The 16,093-nt window shown below is 37.3% G+C and overlaps 1 protein-coding gene across 1 annotated transcript in view; it reads left to right on the forward strand.

The window, feature by feature from the left end:
• The first annotated feature begins 158 nt into the window (after positions 1-158).
• FAM208A (family with sequence similarity 208 member A) overlaps positions 159-16,093 on the forward strand; it is a 33,864-nt gene continuing 17,929 nt past the window's right edge. The window contains exons 1-12 of the mRNA XM_009284480.2: positions 159-588; positions 8,056-8,201; positions 9,358-9,450; positions 10,279-10,351; positions 11,789-11,880; positions 12,236-12,394; positions 13,277-13,404; positions 14,057-14,088; positions 14,788-14,893; positions 15,296-15,399; positions 15,511-15,614; positions 15,853-15,925. Coding sequence (XP_009282755.1) covers positions 198-588; positions 8,056-8,201; positions 9,358-9,450; positions 10,279-10,351; positions 11,789-11,880; positions 12,236-12,394; positions 13,277-13,404; positions 14,057-14,088; positions 14,788-14,893; positions 15,296-15,399; positions 15,511-15,614; positions 15,853-15,925 — 1,501 coding nt within the window. The 5' untranslated portion in view covers positions 159-197. The remainder of the gene's footprint in view (positions 589-8,055; positions 8,202-9,357; positions 9,451-10,278; positions 10,352-11,788; positions 11,881-12,235; positions 12,395-13,276; positions 13,405-14,056; positions 14,089-14,787; positions 14,894-15,295; positions 15,400-15,510; positions 15,615-15,852; positions 15,926-16,093) is intronic.

Below are 16,093 nucleotides of genomic sequence, written 5' to 3' on the forward strand. Positions count from 1 at the left end.
CAGCCCCGCCCCCTTTCTGTGTGTGCTGCCGCCATCTTAGAGAGCGGGGAGGGGGTGGCGGGGCTGCCATAAAGCGAGCGGACGGAGGGGGAGCAATAGCGGCAGCGGGCGGTGCATGGCGCTGGGGAAGGGGTAGTTTGGTGAGGGAGGAAGAGAAGGCGCGGGCTACCCTGCTCGCATCTCGGCGATAGGAGTGAATGGCGGATGCGGTCGTCCCCAGTGGTGGCGAGATGGAGCCGGAGCAGCATCAGCGGACGGAGAAGACCAGCGCGGGCCTCCTCGGGGTGGAGAGTAATAGAGCAGGAGCCGCTGAGGACACCACACAAAATGGCGGACGCTCTGAGAGCAGTAGCACTGGGGAGGCGCTGCTGGTGGCTGCTGTTGCTGCAGAGGACAAGGTCCCCCCAAATCTCAGCATCACTAGCAGCAGCCAGCGCAGGAGCAGCATCTCAACGGCAAATGAACAGCAACAACAGCAGCAGCCGCCCAGCGGTGTGTTGGGGGGGCCTCCCCCTCTCCCCAAGCCCCCAGAAGACCTGCCTGTTAGGAGGAACTTTCAGATCCCCAGGAAGAGCAGAGAAAAGAAAGGTTGTTCCTTCCCTTTCCCTCCCTTCTCTCCCTCACTCCCCTCTTCATCTTATTCATTAGGCAGGCTCTTTATGCACCTCACACAACTGCATGCAAAATCCTGCGGGTGTGGAGGAGGCTGTGGCATGGCTCGGACTAGCGAGGCTGCTGGGGATAAGATGTTTAGTGTCAGAGAAGCTTTTACGTTCTTTCCTCTCCCTACCTTTTCCTCTTTTCTTTTTCGTTTTTATTTTGTCACAAGGAGGAGAAAACAAAACCAAAACTCGGCTTGAATTTCAGACCGTTGCTTTAAAAGGATGGAAAAGCTGGATGTGATCAGGGTGGGCTTGAGTGTTGATCCTGGCTCTGCTTCTGGAGATGCAATCGCATGTAGAGAAGATGGTTCTCTGGGACATGGAAACGTAGAGAAGATGGTTCGCTTTTCTCTTCCCCCTGACCTCCTCTCTGCAGGAGAGGGGTGTAATCCTGTTTAGGGTAGACTAGCAAACACTGAGCAAAGTTGTCCTTCGTTGACGGTACGCAGAAGACTGTTCTTATCTAGTTAAAGTTCCTTACTTTGCAGGGCGGAGGCAAGTATCCCATGTTCACGTGCCTCACCTTGGAAACATTCCTCTTCCAAACATCCAGGGTTTGGTTTTTGGTTTTCGACTAACTCTTCCTTTAAAAGCCTGGGGTATTTCTTGCTTTTCGTGAGACTCCATTGGCTTCTGTTTATCTTTGATTTTGTTAAGTGGCGTTGAAGACATGTCTTATTCCCTCCCTGAAACTTATCTCAGTTCTTGACCTTTATCAACATGGGTCAGTAACTTTGTACGTATCACAATAATACCTGTTCGCATAGGCTTCTAGTTCTTCAGAGAAGTAACATCTAACTTCTTGAAATGCTTGCTTCTGTAAGGAAAAGATGAAGGTAGGTTTATTTCATTATCCAGTCTTTCCCTTTCCCTCCTTCCATTTTTGGCAGTAATGTCCCCTTTTTCCTTTTCTTCCCTTTCTTTCCCATTGCCACCCCCCAAGGGGGGAATACAAGTCTGGCAGAGATTCATTTTAAAAAGGACTGGGCTGATTTGGAGGAAAAAAAGTCTCATTCATCTGACAGAAAAATGTCTGGATAAAACATGGTGCCTCTTGCACTTCCATATGTCAGAGCCAAGTGTGGTTACATTTGAATACATTTAAATAGATCTCAGAAATGTTTAGTCCTTAACCACAGATATTTGAAGTTCCTCTCTAGCGTTTGGTTCCAATGTGAATGAAAACCTGCAAAATACCTTTTTTGGGTCATCTAATTCATCATTTGCCTATGCAGAACCATCTCCTACAGTGTGTAAAAAGTTTCAGAATATGTAGTTCAAATACCAGGCTTCTGTGGCTTCTAGGGTAGAAGGGAAGCCCTTCTTACCCTACTTCTAAAATTCACTTGCTAATGTCAAGGTCACTTGACCCATTCTTAAGGGCTTTCTTTTTAGTGTACTTGTTTCTTTTTTTCTTTCTCTTTCAGCTTACAGAACACTTCTTGGACATTTTAATCATACTGGCGAGTTACTGTTTCCAAAATCTCAAAACAGACCTTTCTCCATTCTGTCCATGGTGCTTGCAGTCTTATAGTTGCTTATGGTTGCCAATTGTTGGTCTTACACCATGTGATACCATAACGCAAAGTGCTTTGAGAGCACATGTTGTAGGCAAGGCTAGCAGAAGTGGGCTAGCATAAAAACTGCCAGCGTGATCTCTGAGAACAATCAAATTGCTATTGGAAATGGTATTGGCGTTTGAGAAATGATGCTATTAAATCAGTTCTGGAATTAAAGCAGAAGATTAGCAGTACAATGGTTATTTGACATTGTAGTGGCATACACTTAAAACATGCTTAGTACCAGTATTCAAATATATCTTGTTAAATTACAAAATAATCAGAATATCATCTGTCCTTCTCAGAAGAGCTTTCTTGGCTAGATTCTGAATTCCAGCATGAAACAATACACATGGAAGCTGCTTCTGTCCTTCCTTGTATTGGAATTGTCCTTGTTTTGCTTTTAAACCTCCATTTTATTCCTGGACATACCATCCTGAGAGATCCCTGCTGTCTTGATTATGAAGACTAATCTGTCATGTACAAACTGTAAAATCTGTACAGGATGACTTTGTTACTTGGGTGGGTGGGGGTTTTTTTTGGTGGTTTGTTTTTCTTCTTTAAGCACCAAAATGTATTTTGGGAACAATTTTTGATTGTGAAGCAATTGCATTTTTGTTTTGCAGATTCAATTTTTAAGGGGAAAATCCTGGAAAAGTTAGGATTCAGCTGGTTATTTAGCCTTTCTGGAATTTATCTCCACCTCTAGTTAGAGACTAACGAGGGACTAAAAGTCAATAGAAAGAATCTTGTTAATGTGGAGAAATGCATCTGGAGGAAACATACTTCTTAAAACTAACTGTGGTTAGTTGTTCATAGAGAATCTTTTTTCTGACTTCCTTTTTTTTTCCTACTGGAAGAATTCAGGAAACCAAACTGTAAAAAAGGCTGGCTGTGAGATTTTTTTTTTAATGTGTGTGTGCATTTGTTTTCCTGCTTAAAACTGACTTGAAAGTTTCTGTTTTCTTGGTACATGCAGTTTAGTAACAGTGTTACGCTCTCATGAATAGCTTGTCTCTTTTTTTAATCTTAGTACTATAGCCAGTTGTCATGGCCTCTTCTAATTTGATTGTCAGACCTTCTCGGGTGTCCAAGTCTACCTGAAACGTCAAAGATCCTTGTTTAATAGGATGAAGAAAACCAACTCCCAAGATAAAGCGCTGGAGGGGTATTTTTTCACTTACTGAACTCTATGAGTGGTCCTCATGCCAAAAGGCAATTCCAAAAAACATGCTCAAGTAGCAACCAGTGACTTAAGGGGTTGCTTGTTGGTAAAGGTTGGACATTTATTTCCGTAGTCTACGAAGTTAACAAATGACTGCTATTTCTCAGGCTGAGTTGGAGAAAAAAGGTCTTGCTTTTGTCCATGGAAGTCTTAGCAGTACTTGCTTGGAGGTCTAGATTGTCCCTTTTCTGCTTAATAGTATTTGATGTTTTATTTTGCCTTGTCTTTTGTCTTCTAATTTTCCATATCTTTAGTAGAGATGCGTATTTGCTATTTCTATATGGGGATTTCATTAAGGAATCCTTGAACTTGGTAACTACTTAGACCTTTTGAGAGCAAAAGACATTTTGGGCCGAAAAAAATCACATAAGTAACAACATTATGGTTCATTAGCACCACAGATTTTTGGTCTTGGTCTTAAAAAATGAAGACTTAAAGAAAATGATGTTTCTCAATGGAGTTTTTGTAGCAGGAGCACTTGCTTGTGAAAAGTGCTAGCATTCTGCCAACTTACCTGATAATAAAATACGTAATTTACATATCTTCATTTGAAAGTTAGTTAGTTCAGGATTCCTGAAAGAGAATGTCTCTGTCTTCCTCTTCTTCACATTCTGACTTAAAAGAAAAAAAAACAAAACAACACAAGCCCACTAACTTCAAACTTGGTTTTCTGAAGTTGAAGCATTGGACAGCTGTGAAAGAGAAACTTAAAGCCTCTAGGGAATTACATGCATCCAACCATCCAGTCTAATGTCTGTCCCTAGACTAGGTACTATATTAGCTAATCTTAGTTTCCACCTAAAAATACTTACATGTGTTCCAATACACTGGGTAGAAACTGAACAAAACCAGTATTTATTTACTTAGTTTTACTTCTGCAGAACAAGCCAGCAAAAACCACAATAATTGACTTGTATGTGTTATAAGGATACTGCAGATTAGTTCTTACATGAATGACTGTTTAATTTACATGGGTCCAATAAAGGTGCAGTATACCCACATCAGGTCTGTATAGTGAGCCTGAAAAATACATATGCACGCACTTCTGGTCTTGAAGTAATTTAGGACTGGAGATAAGCTTAATGATCTCATCCTTTGCCTGTGAACATAGGATTTGGTGACTGCTGTAGAAGATCTAGTTTAGTAGACCTTCTATAGGTTTTTTTTCCTTCCCAGGTTTTTTTCTTGCTTCTGAACTCCTTTTTTAAGTGAGGTACAGGTCCTTCTATAGCGACCTTAACCTTTTAGAAAATAGCTGCCTTTTAGCACCAATGCTTAGATGACAAATTGAAAAGTATTGCCTTGCTAGTTACCTCAGTAGGTAATGTTTCAGGTTTTTAGTAAGAACCTGAAGCCTGCAGTGCCTCAAGTTCTGGAAGAACTGCAGAAGTGGATTTGAGCCTGTCATGAAGCATATGATTAGTGTGTTTGAAGAGTCATACTCGAACAAGGGAAAAAAAGCTTATGCCATGCACTCTTAGCTTTTAATTTCAGAGAAATTACCATATACAACAGTCAAAAAATTTAAGTGACTTATTTTTCTACTTTATGATTACAATGCTGTTGTGCAGTCAGTTTAGCAGATTTTCCTTGCTCCATCCATCATTTGGCAACTCAGAAATAGAATGCAATAGATACAAAATTAGCAGGCTGCCCCTGAAGAAGAAATGCTTAGTGGGTGCTGTCTAGTTCTCAAACCAAGTGTGGATTGTTTGCCACTACTATATATGAACAGGTGTCAGGCAGATAGGATGAAATTTGGTGTTTATAAGTACTTTTCAAAACATAAGTAGTGTGTTAGTTCTGTAAGGATTATACATTCAACAAATTTCATTCATGTTCCTTTTTTCTCAGTCAATAGCTGATCATTAAGCCAATCACTTAATTTATGTGTGAAGTAAACTAAGGCAAGATTATATCTGTAGTTGCTGTTCTTGTTCACTTTGTATTGAGTGGGCAGTGAACATCAAAGGAATAGAATTTCCTTTACAGTGAAGTTTTTGGATTATTAAGCATTTTCCTACTAAAAGGTGGATGTAAGGTCTTGTTCTTGGACTGATACAATCAATTAGGTGAATCAGTCTTGCTTTAATGTTCTGTATGTTCCCAAATTGAAAAATTGGAATCTCAAAAGTTACTTTTGTGCCCAAATACTTAAAAATATTTCAGTTTTGATCTGTCTTTACTACAGGGGTAGGAACAGCCGTTCTTCTAGCTTCAGTAGTATCTCTGGTGAACTTAGATGATGTTTGTTTGGAATATAAATTTGGTGAAGTACAAGAAAGTACATATATGTTATTCAATAATAAGTAACAATAGTAGTAAAAACATATTTTCAGTCCTCTGCTAAGAAACTGAAGAAAAAAAATGCAACAGTTTTAAAAAAAATCTAATTTGTTGTATTCCATAATTTAAGGCGTTAGGTAGAACTCTTCCATAAATCTGTTGAGAGCTAATTGTATGGTAGTTTATGTAGGTTCTCCCTAGTTGAAGAACAGGGGGACTTGCTGTTCTTGGGCAACTCTGTCTCAGCTCACTCGTCAGAACTTTCCACAAAGCAGGAAATGTTTCAACACAGATGGGAATGTAGTTGACAATATTTGAATGAATGACAGGATCTTAATTGATGTAATAATATGCCTCTTCCTAGATTTGCATCTGGGAAATGGGCAAGACATTGTGTATAGTTTGTGGTCACTCTAACTAGTCCTGTAGAGTTTTCTACTTGCCTGGACTCAAGATGGAAGAAATAGGCTGGGTTTGAGCATGTATTCCTAGGGGGAGGGAAGGAGAAGGGGTGGTGTACAGTAATCACTATTAAGGAAACAGGAAATTTGGACAAGCAGCTGGCATTGGTAACCTTCTGCCTTAGCTTTCTGGTCCTTTTAGACAGAAGAGGAGCAGGCGATATGTGAAACTCGTGCACTACAACACTAGAGTTTAATAACTCCTTGTCAGAAAGATCTACGAGGTGTTTGGGGATGGGGTTGGGACAGGAGGTGCTTTTCCAGTGTGTGTATATCTATAGTAGGCTTGTTTTATATTTTACTAACAAGTGTTTCTCTCTTCAGTACAAGTGCATTCAATCTTAGTAATAATAAGTTGAGAATTTCTTTCACTTCCAATTATCTTTCCTCCCATATTGCTGTCAGCGTTTCAAGAATGAAGGCATTGTTACTAAGGAGGATGTTATATAATAACAGTTTCTTAATCACTTTCATAACTTTTACTCTTAAAAAACCACTTACTCATTGTTGATGGTATTGGCATCATTGCTTTACTTTAGTTTGCGGATGAGGTATTATATTATAAAGTGTGTGTGTAAATGCAGCTTTTACTAGATAATACAAAACAGTTCAGTTTTCATTTAGAACATTTGTTTTATATTGAGGCTAATGCAGTAAATATTTCCTGCAAATGAGTAAAAGATTACTGTCTAAATCTACTACCGTATTATTCAATGAAGTTGGAGATACACTCTCAAGATGTAATTAGATTTGATTTGCTGTTAGAATAATGGTAGATTGTCTTTTATGTGAGACTAGTACTATTGTAGTTCATTCCTAACTATTGTAACTTCTAGCGATTTCAGGTGGTGGTGGTTTGAGGGTTTATTTTAGTAGAGAAAAATAGGCCCTCCTACAAAAAGAGCAAAAGCAGTCTCAGAAATATCTGTTGGGAATACTTTCTGTCTGAGGTTTGCAAATACCACAAAAATACTGCACACACTGTGAGTATTTTGGAAGTTACCCCTGGGAGAAAAACACTTGCCATACTGAACTAGTTCAGTTCCCCCAAGAGTATTGTTTTCCTAGACATTACTCTCAAAATCTGCACTGAGATTCTCTGCTGGCCCACTCTTAGCTTGCTCTTCTGATCAGTTTGTCGCTTTCAGTACCCGAATACAAATAAAGCAGCTTGGGGAGATGAACACTTTACTGTGCGAACTTAGGCAAAGGTTTGCTCAAAAGGCGGATTTGTACAACAAATGAAGGGCTTTCCTTTTAAAGCAGTTATCGTAAGGGATAAGATCATAAAGTATGAACACAGACAATGTGTTTTTTAATAATAGGAGCTTATTTGACTTACTAAGACAGTATTGAATTTATTCATATTTAGCCTTATTACCATAAGCAAACAAACAAAAAACCCCATAATGGTTCTAAAGAGCATCTAAACTATGAAACTGTTTTTGAGGTTTTTATTAGAACAATTTGTTCCTGGTTCTGAATTAAAAGAGCTAATTAGTTTAATTCAAGTTCTAAAAGTTTAATTACAGTGTTTTGCAATACATATCAGATGTTTTCAAAGGGTGGATTCAGATTTGAGGTGCTTCCCTTATTAACTTCTGAGAACTAGCTGTTCAAGAGTAACATTAAAGCATAAAGAAATGCGATTTTTTTTTTTTTTAAGATGCTATAATTCTAGGAAACTTTAACTTAAACTTTCTAGCCTAAATTCCATCTTTTTCAAATATTTCAGGTATTTTGTATTCTAAATGTAATCATGAACCATTTGTCTTTATGTATAAACTGTCAATGAACTAGAAAATTTTGGCATTTTTTCAGATGTGTATTGGAGCTTATTATTTTATTTATTTCTTTTATAGCACTCTTTCAGCCAGTAGCTGTAGGCTCTCGAGAATTTGAGGATGTTTTGAAGATTCTGCATTCATCTTACTTGGAACCAAGTTCAGTGTCCAATTTTAATTACAAGAGAGCCAGCTTAGTTCATAGTGAACTGTTGGAAAAGGAAGTGAGTATATTTGTGGCTTCTCTTTATGAATGAGGTACAAGTCAAGTGAAATTTAATGTTTTTCTGAGTCTAGAGGCAAAGACATGGAGATTATTTTCTACTTATGTGCTTGATATTTAATTGCAAACTCACATCCGCAAAATGTAAGCAGTTATTTTTCAGGCAAGTTTATTACTGCATAGACATAAACTCTTGCCTGCCAGATACAATTATTTCTTTTAGTCTTTTTTGAGTATTTGGCACCACTTGTCTCTGTGCATTTTTAGTTTTTAAAAATTTTCTTAATTTTTACATATTTTTAATAACCTGGAAAGATCTTATAGTGTCTTATTTGAAAAGCCTGATACTTCCTGTGAAACTTAAGATTAAAATATTTTTCTGATACTAAGTTTACATAGTCTCTGTAATTTTGTTGTTTTCCAAGAAGTACCTAAAAGAGTTGATTACTTGAATTAGTAAGTGCTTCGTTGAAGCACTTCTGCTGTACCTTATCTGGTGTCTCTTAAATCCAGCTTTGGCTTTCTTTCATAACTGTGAAATAAGTTTTCTGTCCCAGTGCCAAAAAGCTTCATGTATGGAGCAGTAGAATATATAATTGGTTTGCTATAATTATTATCTTGAAACTATAAGGTAAACTCTGAAGCTTTTTTTTTTCCTCTGCTACTATAACATTTATGATTCATGGTTACAGCTAAGGAGTATTGCAACTGATGAAAACCACCTCAGTAGCAGTGAGGTGCGATTGCAAAAGTACATGCACAACATAAAAGATAATGGCCTGTCTCCTAAAAAGAGAAAAAGGCTTATTTCTGGAATTTCAAAGGTGATATGGAAGGCATTGAGCTGGGTGCTTCTAGATAGTTATGCTACGAAGATAACACTAAAACGTAACTACACAGGTTTGTTGGAAGAGTGTCTCTTCCTTAAAAAAAACAAAGGAAGAAAGAAATCTTTGGGCAGATTAAGCCAATGATGTTTCCCACGGGTATAATGTTTTTTAAATTTAATTTTAGCATACTATAGTCTCATTCAAATTATCTTTTGATTATTTTTGTACACTTGGATCTGCTAAGATAGATGGGGCCTTAAAACATTGACACTTGAATGTGATGGCAAAAATCTGTCTACATGTGTTAAGAATTTTCTGTAATAATAGTTCACAGAAAAACGCAGAGAGCTGAAATTTGATGGTCGCCTAGAAAAAGAGCTTTCTGAAACCTATGCGTTTCTGATGGTTGATCGACCTGAGGTAAGAAAACAAAAGTGCATATAAAATGCTTTCCCTTCTTTTTTCAATTAAGAGTTTCTGTTTTTTTTTTTTTAAACTGAGTGTTTTCATTGACTCACTTATTAATCTTTAACTTATTTTTGCAAAGTTCAGCACTGGAAAGTGTAGAAGGATGGGAAAGAGAGATAATATGTCACCATTTAAATCCTTTATTCTCTGCTCCATTGACATGTCTCTGTAAAGTATCTTCTCTGTTTTATAAATCAATAAAAGGGTAGATTTTTCTGGGTGATATGTGGGTTTTTATTGGGTTTGTGTTTTTTTCCCTAAATGAAAAGGAATGTGGCGCTTTTTTGAGTCAAGAAGCGGTTACCTCAGGGAGAAGGTAACTTGTAATATTAGAAAATGGACCTTTCCTTCTGTGTCTCTTCTTTGATCATATGTTCTTAATGAAAGTGATGGAAAGGGAATTTCTGTGCTTTTTCTACTATTATAGAGCCAGGATTTCTTAAGTATTCAATCGATTTGGCAGGTTTACTTCTGCTTTGTGTATTAAAAGCAAGTAATGTTCATAAAGTGTGTTTAAGGTATAGGGAGGCTGGGTTTTTTAAGATACGTGTGAGTCTGTGTAACTGCTTCATACTGAGTGTTTGACTTGCACAGTTTATATAGCAATTCAGACTAGTCTTACCTCTGGGTGGCTTTGTTTGTAAGGGTTTTTTGGGGGTCTGTTTTGGGGGGTTTTTTTAGCTCAATCAAAACTCTGTAATTGTTGTTTCTCACCGTTTGTTCTGTTCATATTCTGGCTTTCCTGATAGACTTGCTTAAAAAAATGTCTGTTCTCTTCAGATCCAAAGCATATGCGAAAAGGGGCTGCAGGTTGGCCACTCCAAAATAACAATTCTCGGCAGCCCTTCCATGGGTAACTATCTTTTGATTATATGTGCAACTATCTTTTGATTGTATGTGCTGGTATTATTCAGTATGAGGTGGCAGTTAATGTGATGCAGTTGTGTAAACTTTCAGTCCTTTTTCTATCACTTATTGCAGGAACATCACAGCTAGGTATTTTTAGCAAAGTAGATTGACTTCAGAACATTATTTCATAACTCTCTTTTTGGCTAGTTCATTTAAATTCTTTTCCCGAAGGGAAAACCTAATTCTCATTTTGGCTTAAGTCAAACCAATATATCATGTCTTCCCAGTAAAATTTGGAGGCCAAAGAACTAATGCAATCTATGGCTGTGTGCCTCTCTCTGTTTGTACATACATATATGCATATATGTGCATTCAGAAATACTTAATGGAAGTAGTTGCTCAGCTTAGTATTGATGTAGATAGAACTAAAGTTCTTGAATCCACAAATCCAAGAAGAGCATAGATAAATTGGAGACTTGGGAAAGTCACAAGGTGTTAAGAAATTTGAAAGTGCAAGATGCAAAGTTCCTCTTGCAAAGCCTTTCGAATAGAAAATTAAGAAATAATTTTGTCATCCTCTGTAAGTAACATGATACAGAGGTGCCAATATGAATGTGAAAGCAGAACAGATGCGAGGCGGGGGAGAACAAAGGAATACGAGCATATAATATTTTACTGTTTTAGTCAGTAAAGATTCTGGAGCAATTTATCAAAGCAGTTAAATACAGACTTGGAATGAGAGGAACCTAAGCAAAATGGATGCTTTTCTGAGTACCTGAGTTCAGTTACAGTTATTTGATCTGAGGTAGTCAGCTAGACCAACAGATGACAGTGTGTGTTTGAGGCCTTCAAATCTATGAAATTATGGTTGAAGTGTTGAAAAGCAAGAAATTATTTTATCTTTCCATTTGAGTGTCAATTCACAATTCCAAAACAGTGGTTTTTTGTCAACAGTGTAGGATGAAAGATTGCTGAGGATGCCAGTGTTTTCCTGCCTTACTTCTCAATCATACCTTCACTGCTTATCTCCACATTGTGCAGTGGGTCATTGTACAGAAGGACCTCAGCTGTTCGAAGAAAAAAAAAAAAAAACAAAACACCTGAAAGCAGTATCTGTATATCCTTTGGTCAGGGCTTGTCCTTGGTCACAACACTTTCAGTAATGTGGGTGTGCTCTTTTCAAACTGAATTAGTGTCCGTATTCTGCTGTGGTGTTTCATGCTGCAGATGGTGCAAGTAGACATTTATTCTGCTGTCTTGAAGTTGCAAATTGTGAACGTGCCCTTACACCTTTCTCTGATCATATTCCAAAAAGAGTGTTTTATCTTTGTTGTTTGGTATACATTGAGCTTTAATCCCATGTAATGCTTCTTAAACTTCTAATATTTTAACATTCAGCATAATGTGGGGGGGGGTTGTTTTTTTTCTTTTTTATACTCAGGTGTATATATCTCCAGGTATGCTGATTTATTGCAGCCTAATCCTCTAGAAGCTGGAGCAACTGGAGATGTGATTGTTTTTAAAATAATAAAGGTAAATTTTATCTTGTTTATTCTTGAAGGATTATATTGCTTACTGGTAAAATAAAGGGGGTTTTAACCTAACATATTGAACTTCTATTTACACAATTATCTGCTTATAGAGAAACTAGAACCCTACCAGGTTTAAAATCTGATGTTGACACTGAGCTTAAATAAAGCATAACTGATTTTTATAAAAGGCGAAAATGTCTTGTTTTCTTTGAAAGTATGAAAATAATGTACTTCTATAAATGGCTCTTTTTAATGGCCTGTTTTCATTTCCCTGCTCTTATTTCCTTTGGTACTTGAAACAATTTGCCAGTTTTCAGGAAAAAGCTTATGCTTACAATTCTTCTGCTCTATTACAGGGAAAAATGAAAAGCATATATGACCACATCGGTATGAAAGCAATGGAATCAACAGTAAAGAGTGCGTTAGATCCAACACCAAAGCATGAGTGTCATGTTTCAAGGAATGCAAATAAAGTAACCTCCTTGTTGGCTTATCGAGCCTACGAACTTACTCAGGTAGAGGAAAGTTGAGCATGCGTTAACTTCTTGTGTAAGAACTTTATAAACAGAACTTTTGAAATTAGGAGATAAAAATCACTGAAGATATAACAAATACTGAGCATGTCCTGTAAAGCTGCAGTTTGGTGTATGTTTAGCAGTAGCCCACAGATGCCTGTATTAGAAATTACAGAACAACATGTCATCCTCTCCTGTTTCCCTTATATATACCTGGACCTGATGGAGAAGATCTCCTTCAGATTATGATGTAGGTGGAATAGGAAATAGCTGGGGAATGTACATGTGACTGGAATGTAGGCTGCAGAGGAGGGAAGGTAGTGTGTGGATTTTGAAGTGTAAAAGTAGAACTGGTTAGTGGGCATTAAGTGAGACTTCTAAAAGGGAAAACATTGGCTAGGAAAGAACAGCTTCCCCCCTCCCCTCCCCCCCCCTTTTCTCTTGTTGCAAAATTATTTTTTCATTCTTCATTAGCTTCTGAAGTCATGTCCATCCTGTCAGTGTTTGATAAAGGAGGGAGGAGAAGGTGGAAAAAATTACCTTAATTGATTGTGTTATAAAGCATATGAGAGAACGACATTTAAAAGCTTTCTTATTTTAGGTATCAGCTTTTGAAGAAATAGGCTTTGGTAAAAGGAACATAGATGTGATTTATTATAGTAACTATAACTTGTTTTATATACCAGTTAATGTTTGGCATAATGGGTTTCAAACAAACTCCCTTTGTTTGTTTAAATAATTCACCATGAGGTATATTTTGTAAGCTATTCCTGTGAAACAGAGTACACTTTTTAGTGAAGAAAGGTCATGGATTGTTAGTATATTTGCAAAATACAGTCTACCAGACTTCTAATTTAATATTGTGTTCACTTCTTTTTCTAGTACTATTTTTACGAATATGGCTTTGATGAGATAAGGCGAAGACCAAGACATGTTTGTCCTTATGCTGTGGTTTCATTTACTTACAAAGATGAAATGGTGCAAGTACCAAAATTCTTGCCCCCATCAAGGTAAGCTAGGAAATGAGTTTTGGAAAGACTACATGCAACATGAAGAATTCATAGCTCTTGGCAATAGCTTAGAATTGATTTAGATAAACAGTGCTGAAATGAATGGACATGTCACAGGGACTTAGCATAATAAATACTTCTAATGCAAAGCAAGACGTGACAAAATGGGTTTTATGCAGCAGGCTGGCCCCTGTAGGAAGCAGTTCTGCTGCTCTTTTCATCTAGTCAGCTTCTGCTGAGGTGGAATCCCTGTATAAAGTGGGTTTTTTTGCTTAACTGAGGAAATTCACAGGCATAAAAATGTTCACAAACATTCTAAAAAAATGTTCTGTATACTTTGTCACTGAACTCTTCACTGGTGTCGTCTTACTGCTTGTGGCGAGAATATATAAATGGGTAGTTGATTACAAATACAATATGATACCTATGCTGATAGGAAGGGATCGAGATGTGGAGACTGTACTATGTAGCGCTGAGAATAGTTAAGATATCTAAAATAGCACGAGATGCTGCAGCAGTGATAGCTTGAGGTTAGAGAGCGAATTATCAGTGTCGCTATTTTGTTAGACTGATAAAATACCCTTAATGTAAAATTTATTAGCCAGAAGTTTCTGTCTCAACCTAGTTATTTTGTCTTTCTTGTTTTTGTTAGATCAAACAGCTTCAACACAGATAGAAGTACAGGTAAGAATGAATTGAAATTTATTGCTTTTATGATATAGACATGGAAGGTTTTGGACTTCCTTCCCCATGTAGTTTTATTTGTCTTTAACCGGAATGATTGCTTAGTTATGCAGACTGTATACCTGAGTCTTATCCTGTATGATACTGATTGCAGGCATCTCTTCCCGGTATCGAATGATCGAACAGACACCTTAATGTGTATCTTCTTTTACCAGAACAAACCAGACCTGAGCAAAATAAAAAGTCTTTTCTACTTATAGCATAGTTAAGAACTTATCTTCTGTTCCCGAATATGCTGTTCAGTGGCACTTCAAACAATATGATCCTCTGTCCTGTTTCTCTTTTGAATCTCATTCAAGCAAAATATTATTATGTATGAAAGTGGTTGACAGTTAAGGTAAGGAAAGAGGATATCATTCCACTGATGTTGGCATCAAGGGCATGCTTATATAGACAGGTACAGGTAACATACCAACCTCCTTTACTCTGCTCAGAGCAGGTCAAAACAAGATAGGATTGTAAACACCCTTTCTGCTACCTTTTAACTTATTATTTAACATATTATTGTCTGGTCTGGTATTAGTATGAAATTTTCCCTAAACTGCTTTTGGAGATTCAGCAGCCTCTTTACTGCCATTTCCTTTCAGTCCCACCTAGCAAGTGGTTTCACTTAGTCTTTCTTTCTCCATCTTAATTTAGATAAATCTAACTATACATTATGGAGGGGACAGCTTTGGAATAAAGGCAAACTTTTGTGCCACGTTTCCTTGAAATCAGCAGCACGTCCTTTCCTTCCATGCAAGCTGTGAGTATTGCTGTTTAAAGAATAAGTTTAAAATATTGCTGTGTTAAAACTTTTTCTAGTAGAGACTGGTGAATTTTGGATATATTCAGATGAAAATCTAAAATGCACATTGACTAGATGCTTCAAATGTATCAAAATAGACTCGAGTCATGCGTGTCCAGAGCTGCTTTTAGTTCATGCATACAACTCTGTCAGCATCTCTTTTGTTTGGTTGTTTTTTTTTTTTCTTTGAAGTGACTTTGCAGGAATAAACACCACTGGCTCATGAGTTAGTCCGAGGAACTGATTTTTAACAGTGTGTATTTGATAGTTCTTCTTTGGTCAATGAGGGTAGGAATATGGGGGGGGAAAAAAGAGGTCTTTATTTTTTTTTTTCTCCCTCCCCCCACCCTTTGTCTCCAGTACTGAGAAGCTTGAGGTTGAAAAAGTTGTGAGCATTGATCAATTGAAGAAAAAAATTTCACCAGCGTTGTTCTATAAAGAAACTTACCTAGGAGCAAAAGAAGGTAAATAGTTATAGCTTATTTTTTAAAAATTCAGAATTTAAAAAAGTTTTCTGAATTACAATTCTGTTTCTGTTTTTCTTACCTTCTCTTTCTGCCCTTGTATCATGTCAGTGTTGAAGAACGGCATGTACTGTAGCCTTTATGAAGTTGTGGAGAAGTCCCGTTCTGGTAGTCACTTGGAGGGTTTACTTCAAAAACTAGAGAAAGAGAAACTTGTGAGTGCAACAGATTTGACTATTCCTGTTTTTAAGAATAATTTTACTAACTAGTAATTGAGGCATACTACAAGATCCATGATCTCGCTGGAATTCCTTAGCTGGCATATTCTTAAGTGTTGTATCAGGGCACTTCTCTACCCATGATGGAATTTAGCTTGCAGACAGTAAGAGTATTCATAGTGAGTAAATGTCTTTGATTGTCTGAAATGGTATACTTTTTTTTGCTTGAAAACAGGTTCTTGTGAAACCACTTCTGGACAGAGGATTTCTTTTTCTTCTTTCTCCTTGGCAAATGATGTCCCCTTATGGTATGCATACTCTGGGTTTTTTGGTTTTGAGTTGGTTTTGGTTTTGGGGGTTTTTTTGGGTGTTTTGGGTTTGTTTTGGTTTGTGGTTTTTTTTTTTAAGGAGGTTGGGTTTTTGAATACTTTTGATGCATAGTGACCTTCTCCTCAACTGATTTTATTTTCTTGTGT

Source organism: Aptenodytes forsteri, unplaced genomic scaffold (genome assembly GCF_000699145.1).
Source record: "Aptenodytes forsteri isolate BGI_AS27 unplaced genomic scaffold, ASM69914v1 Scaffold53, whole genome shotgun sequence".
Lineage (NCBI taxonomy): Eukaryota > Metazoa > Chordata > Aves > Sphenisciformes > Spheniscidae > Aptenodytes > Aptenodytes forsteri.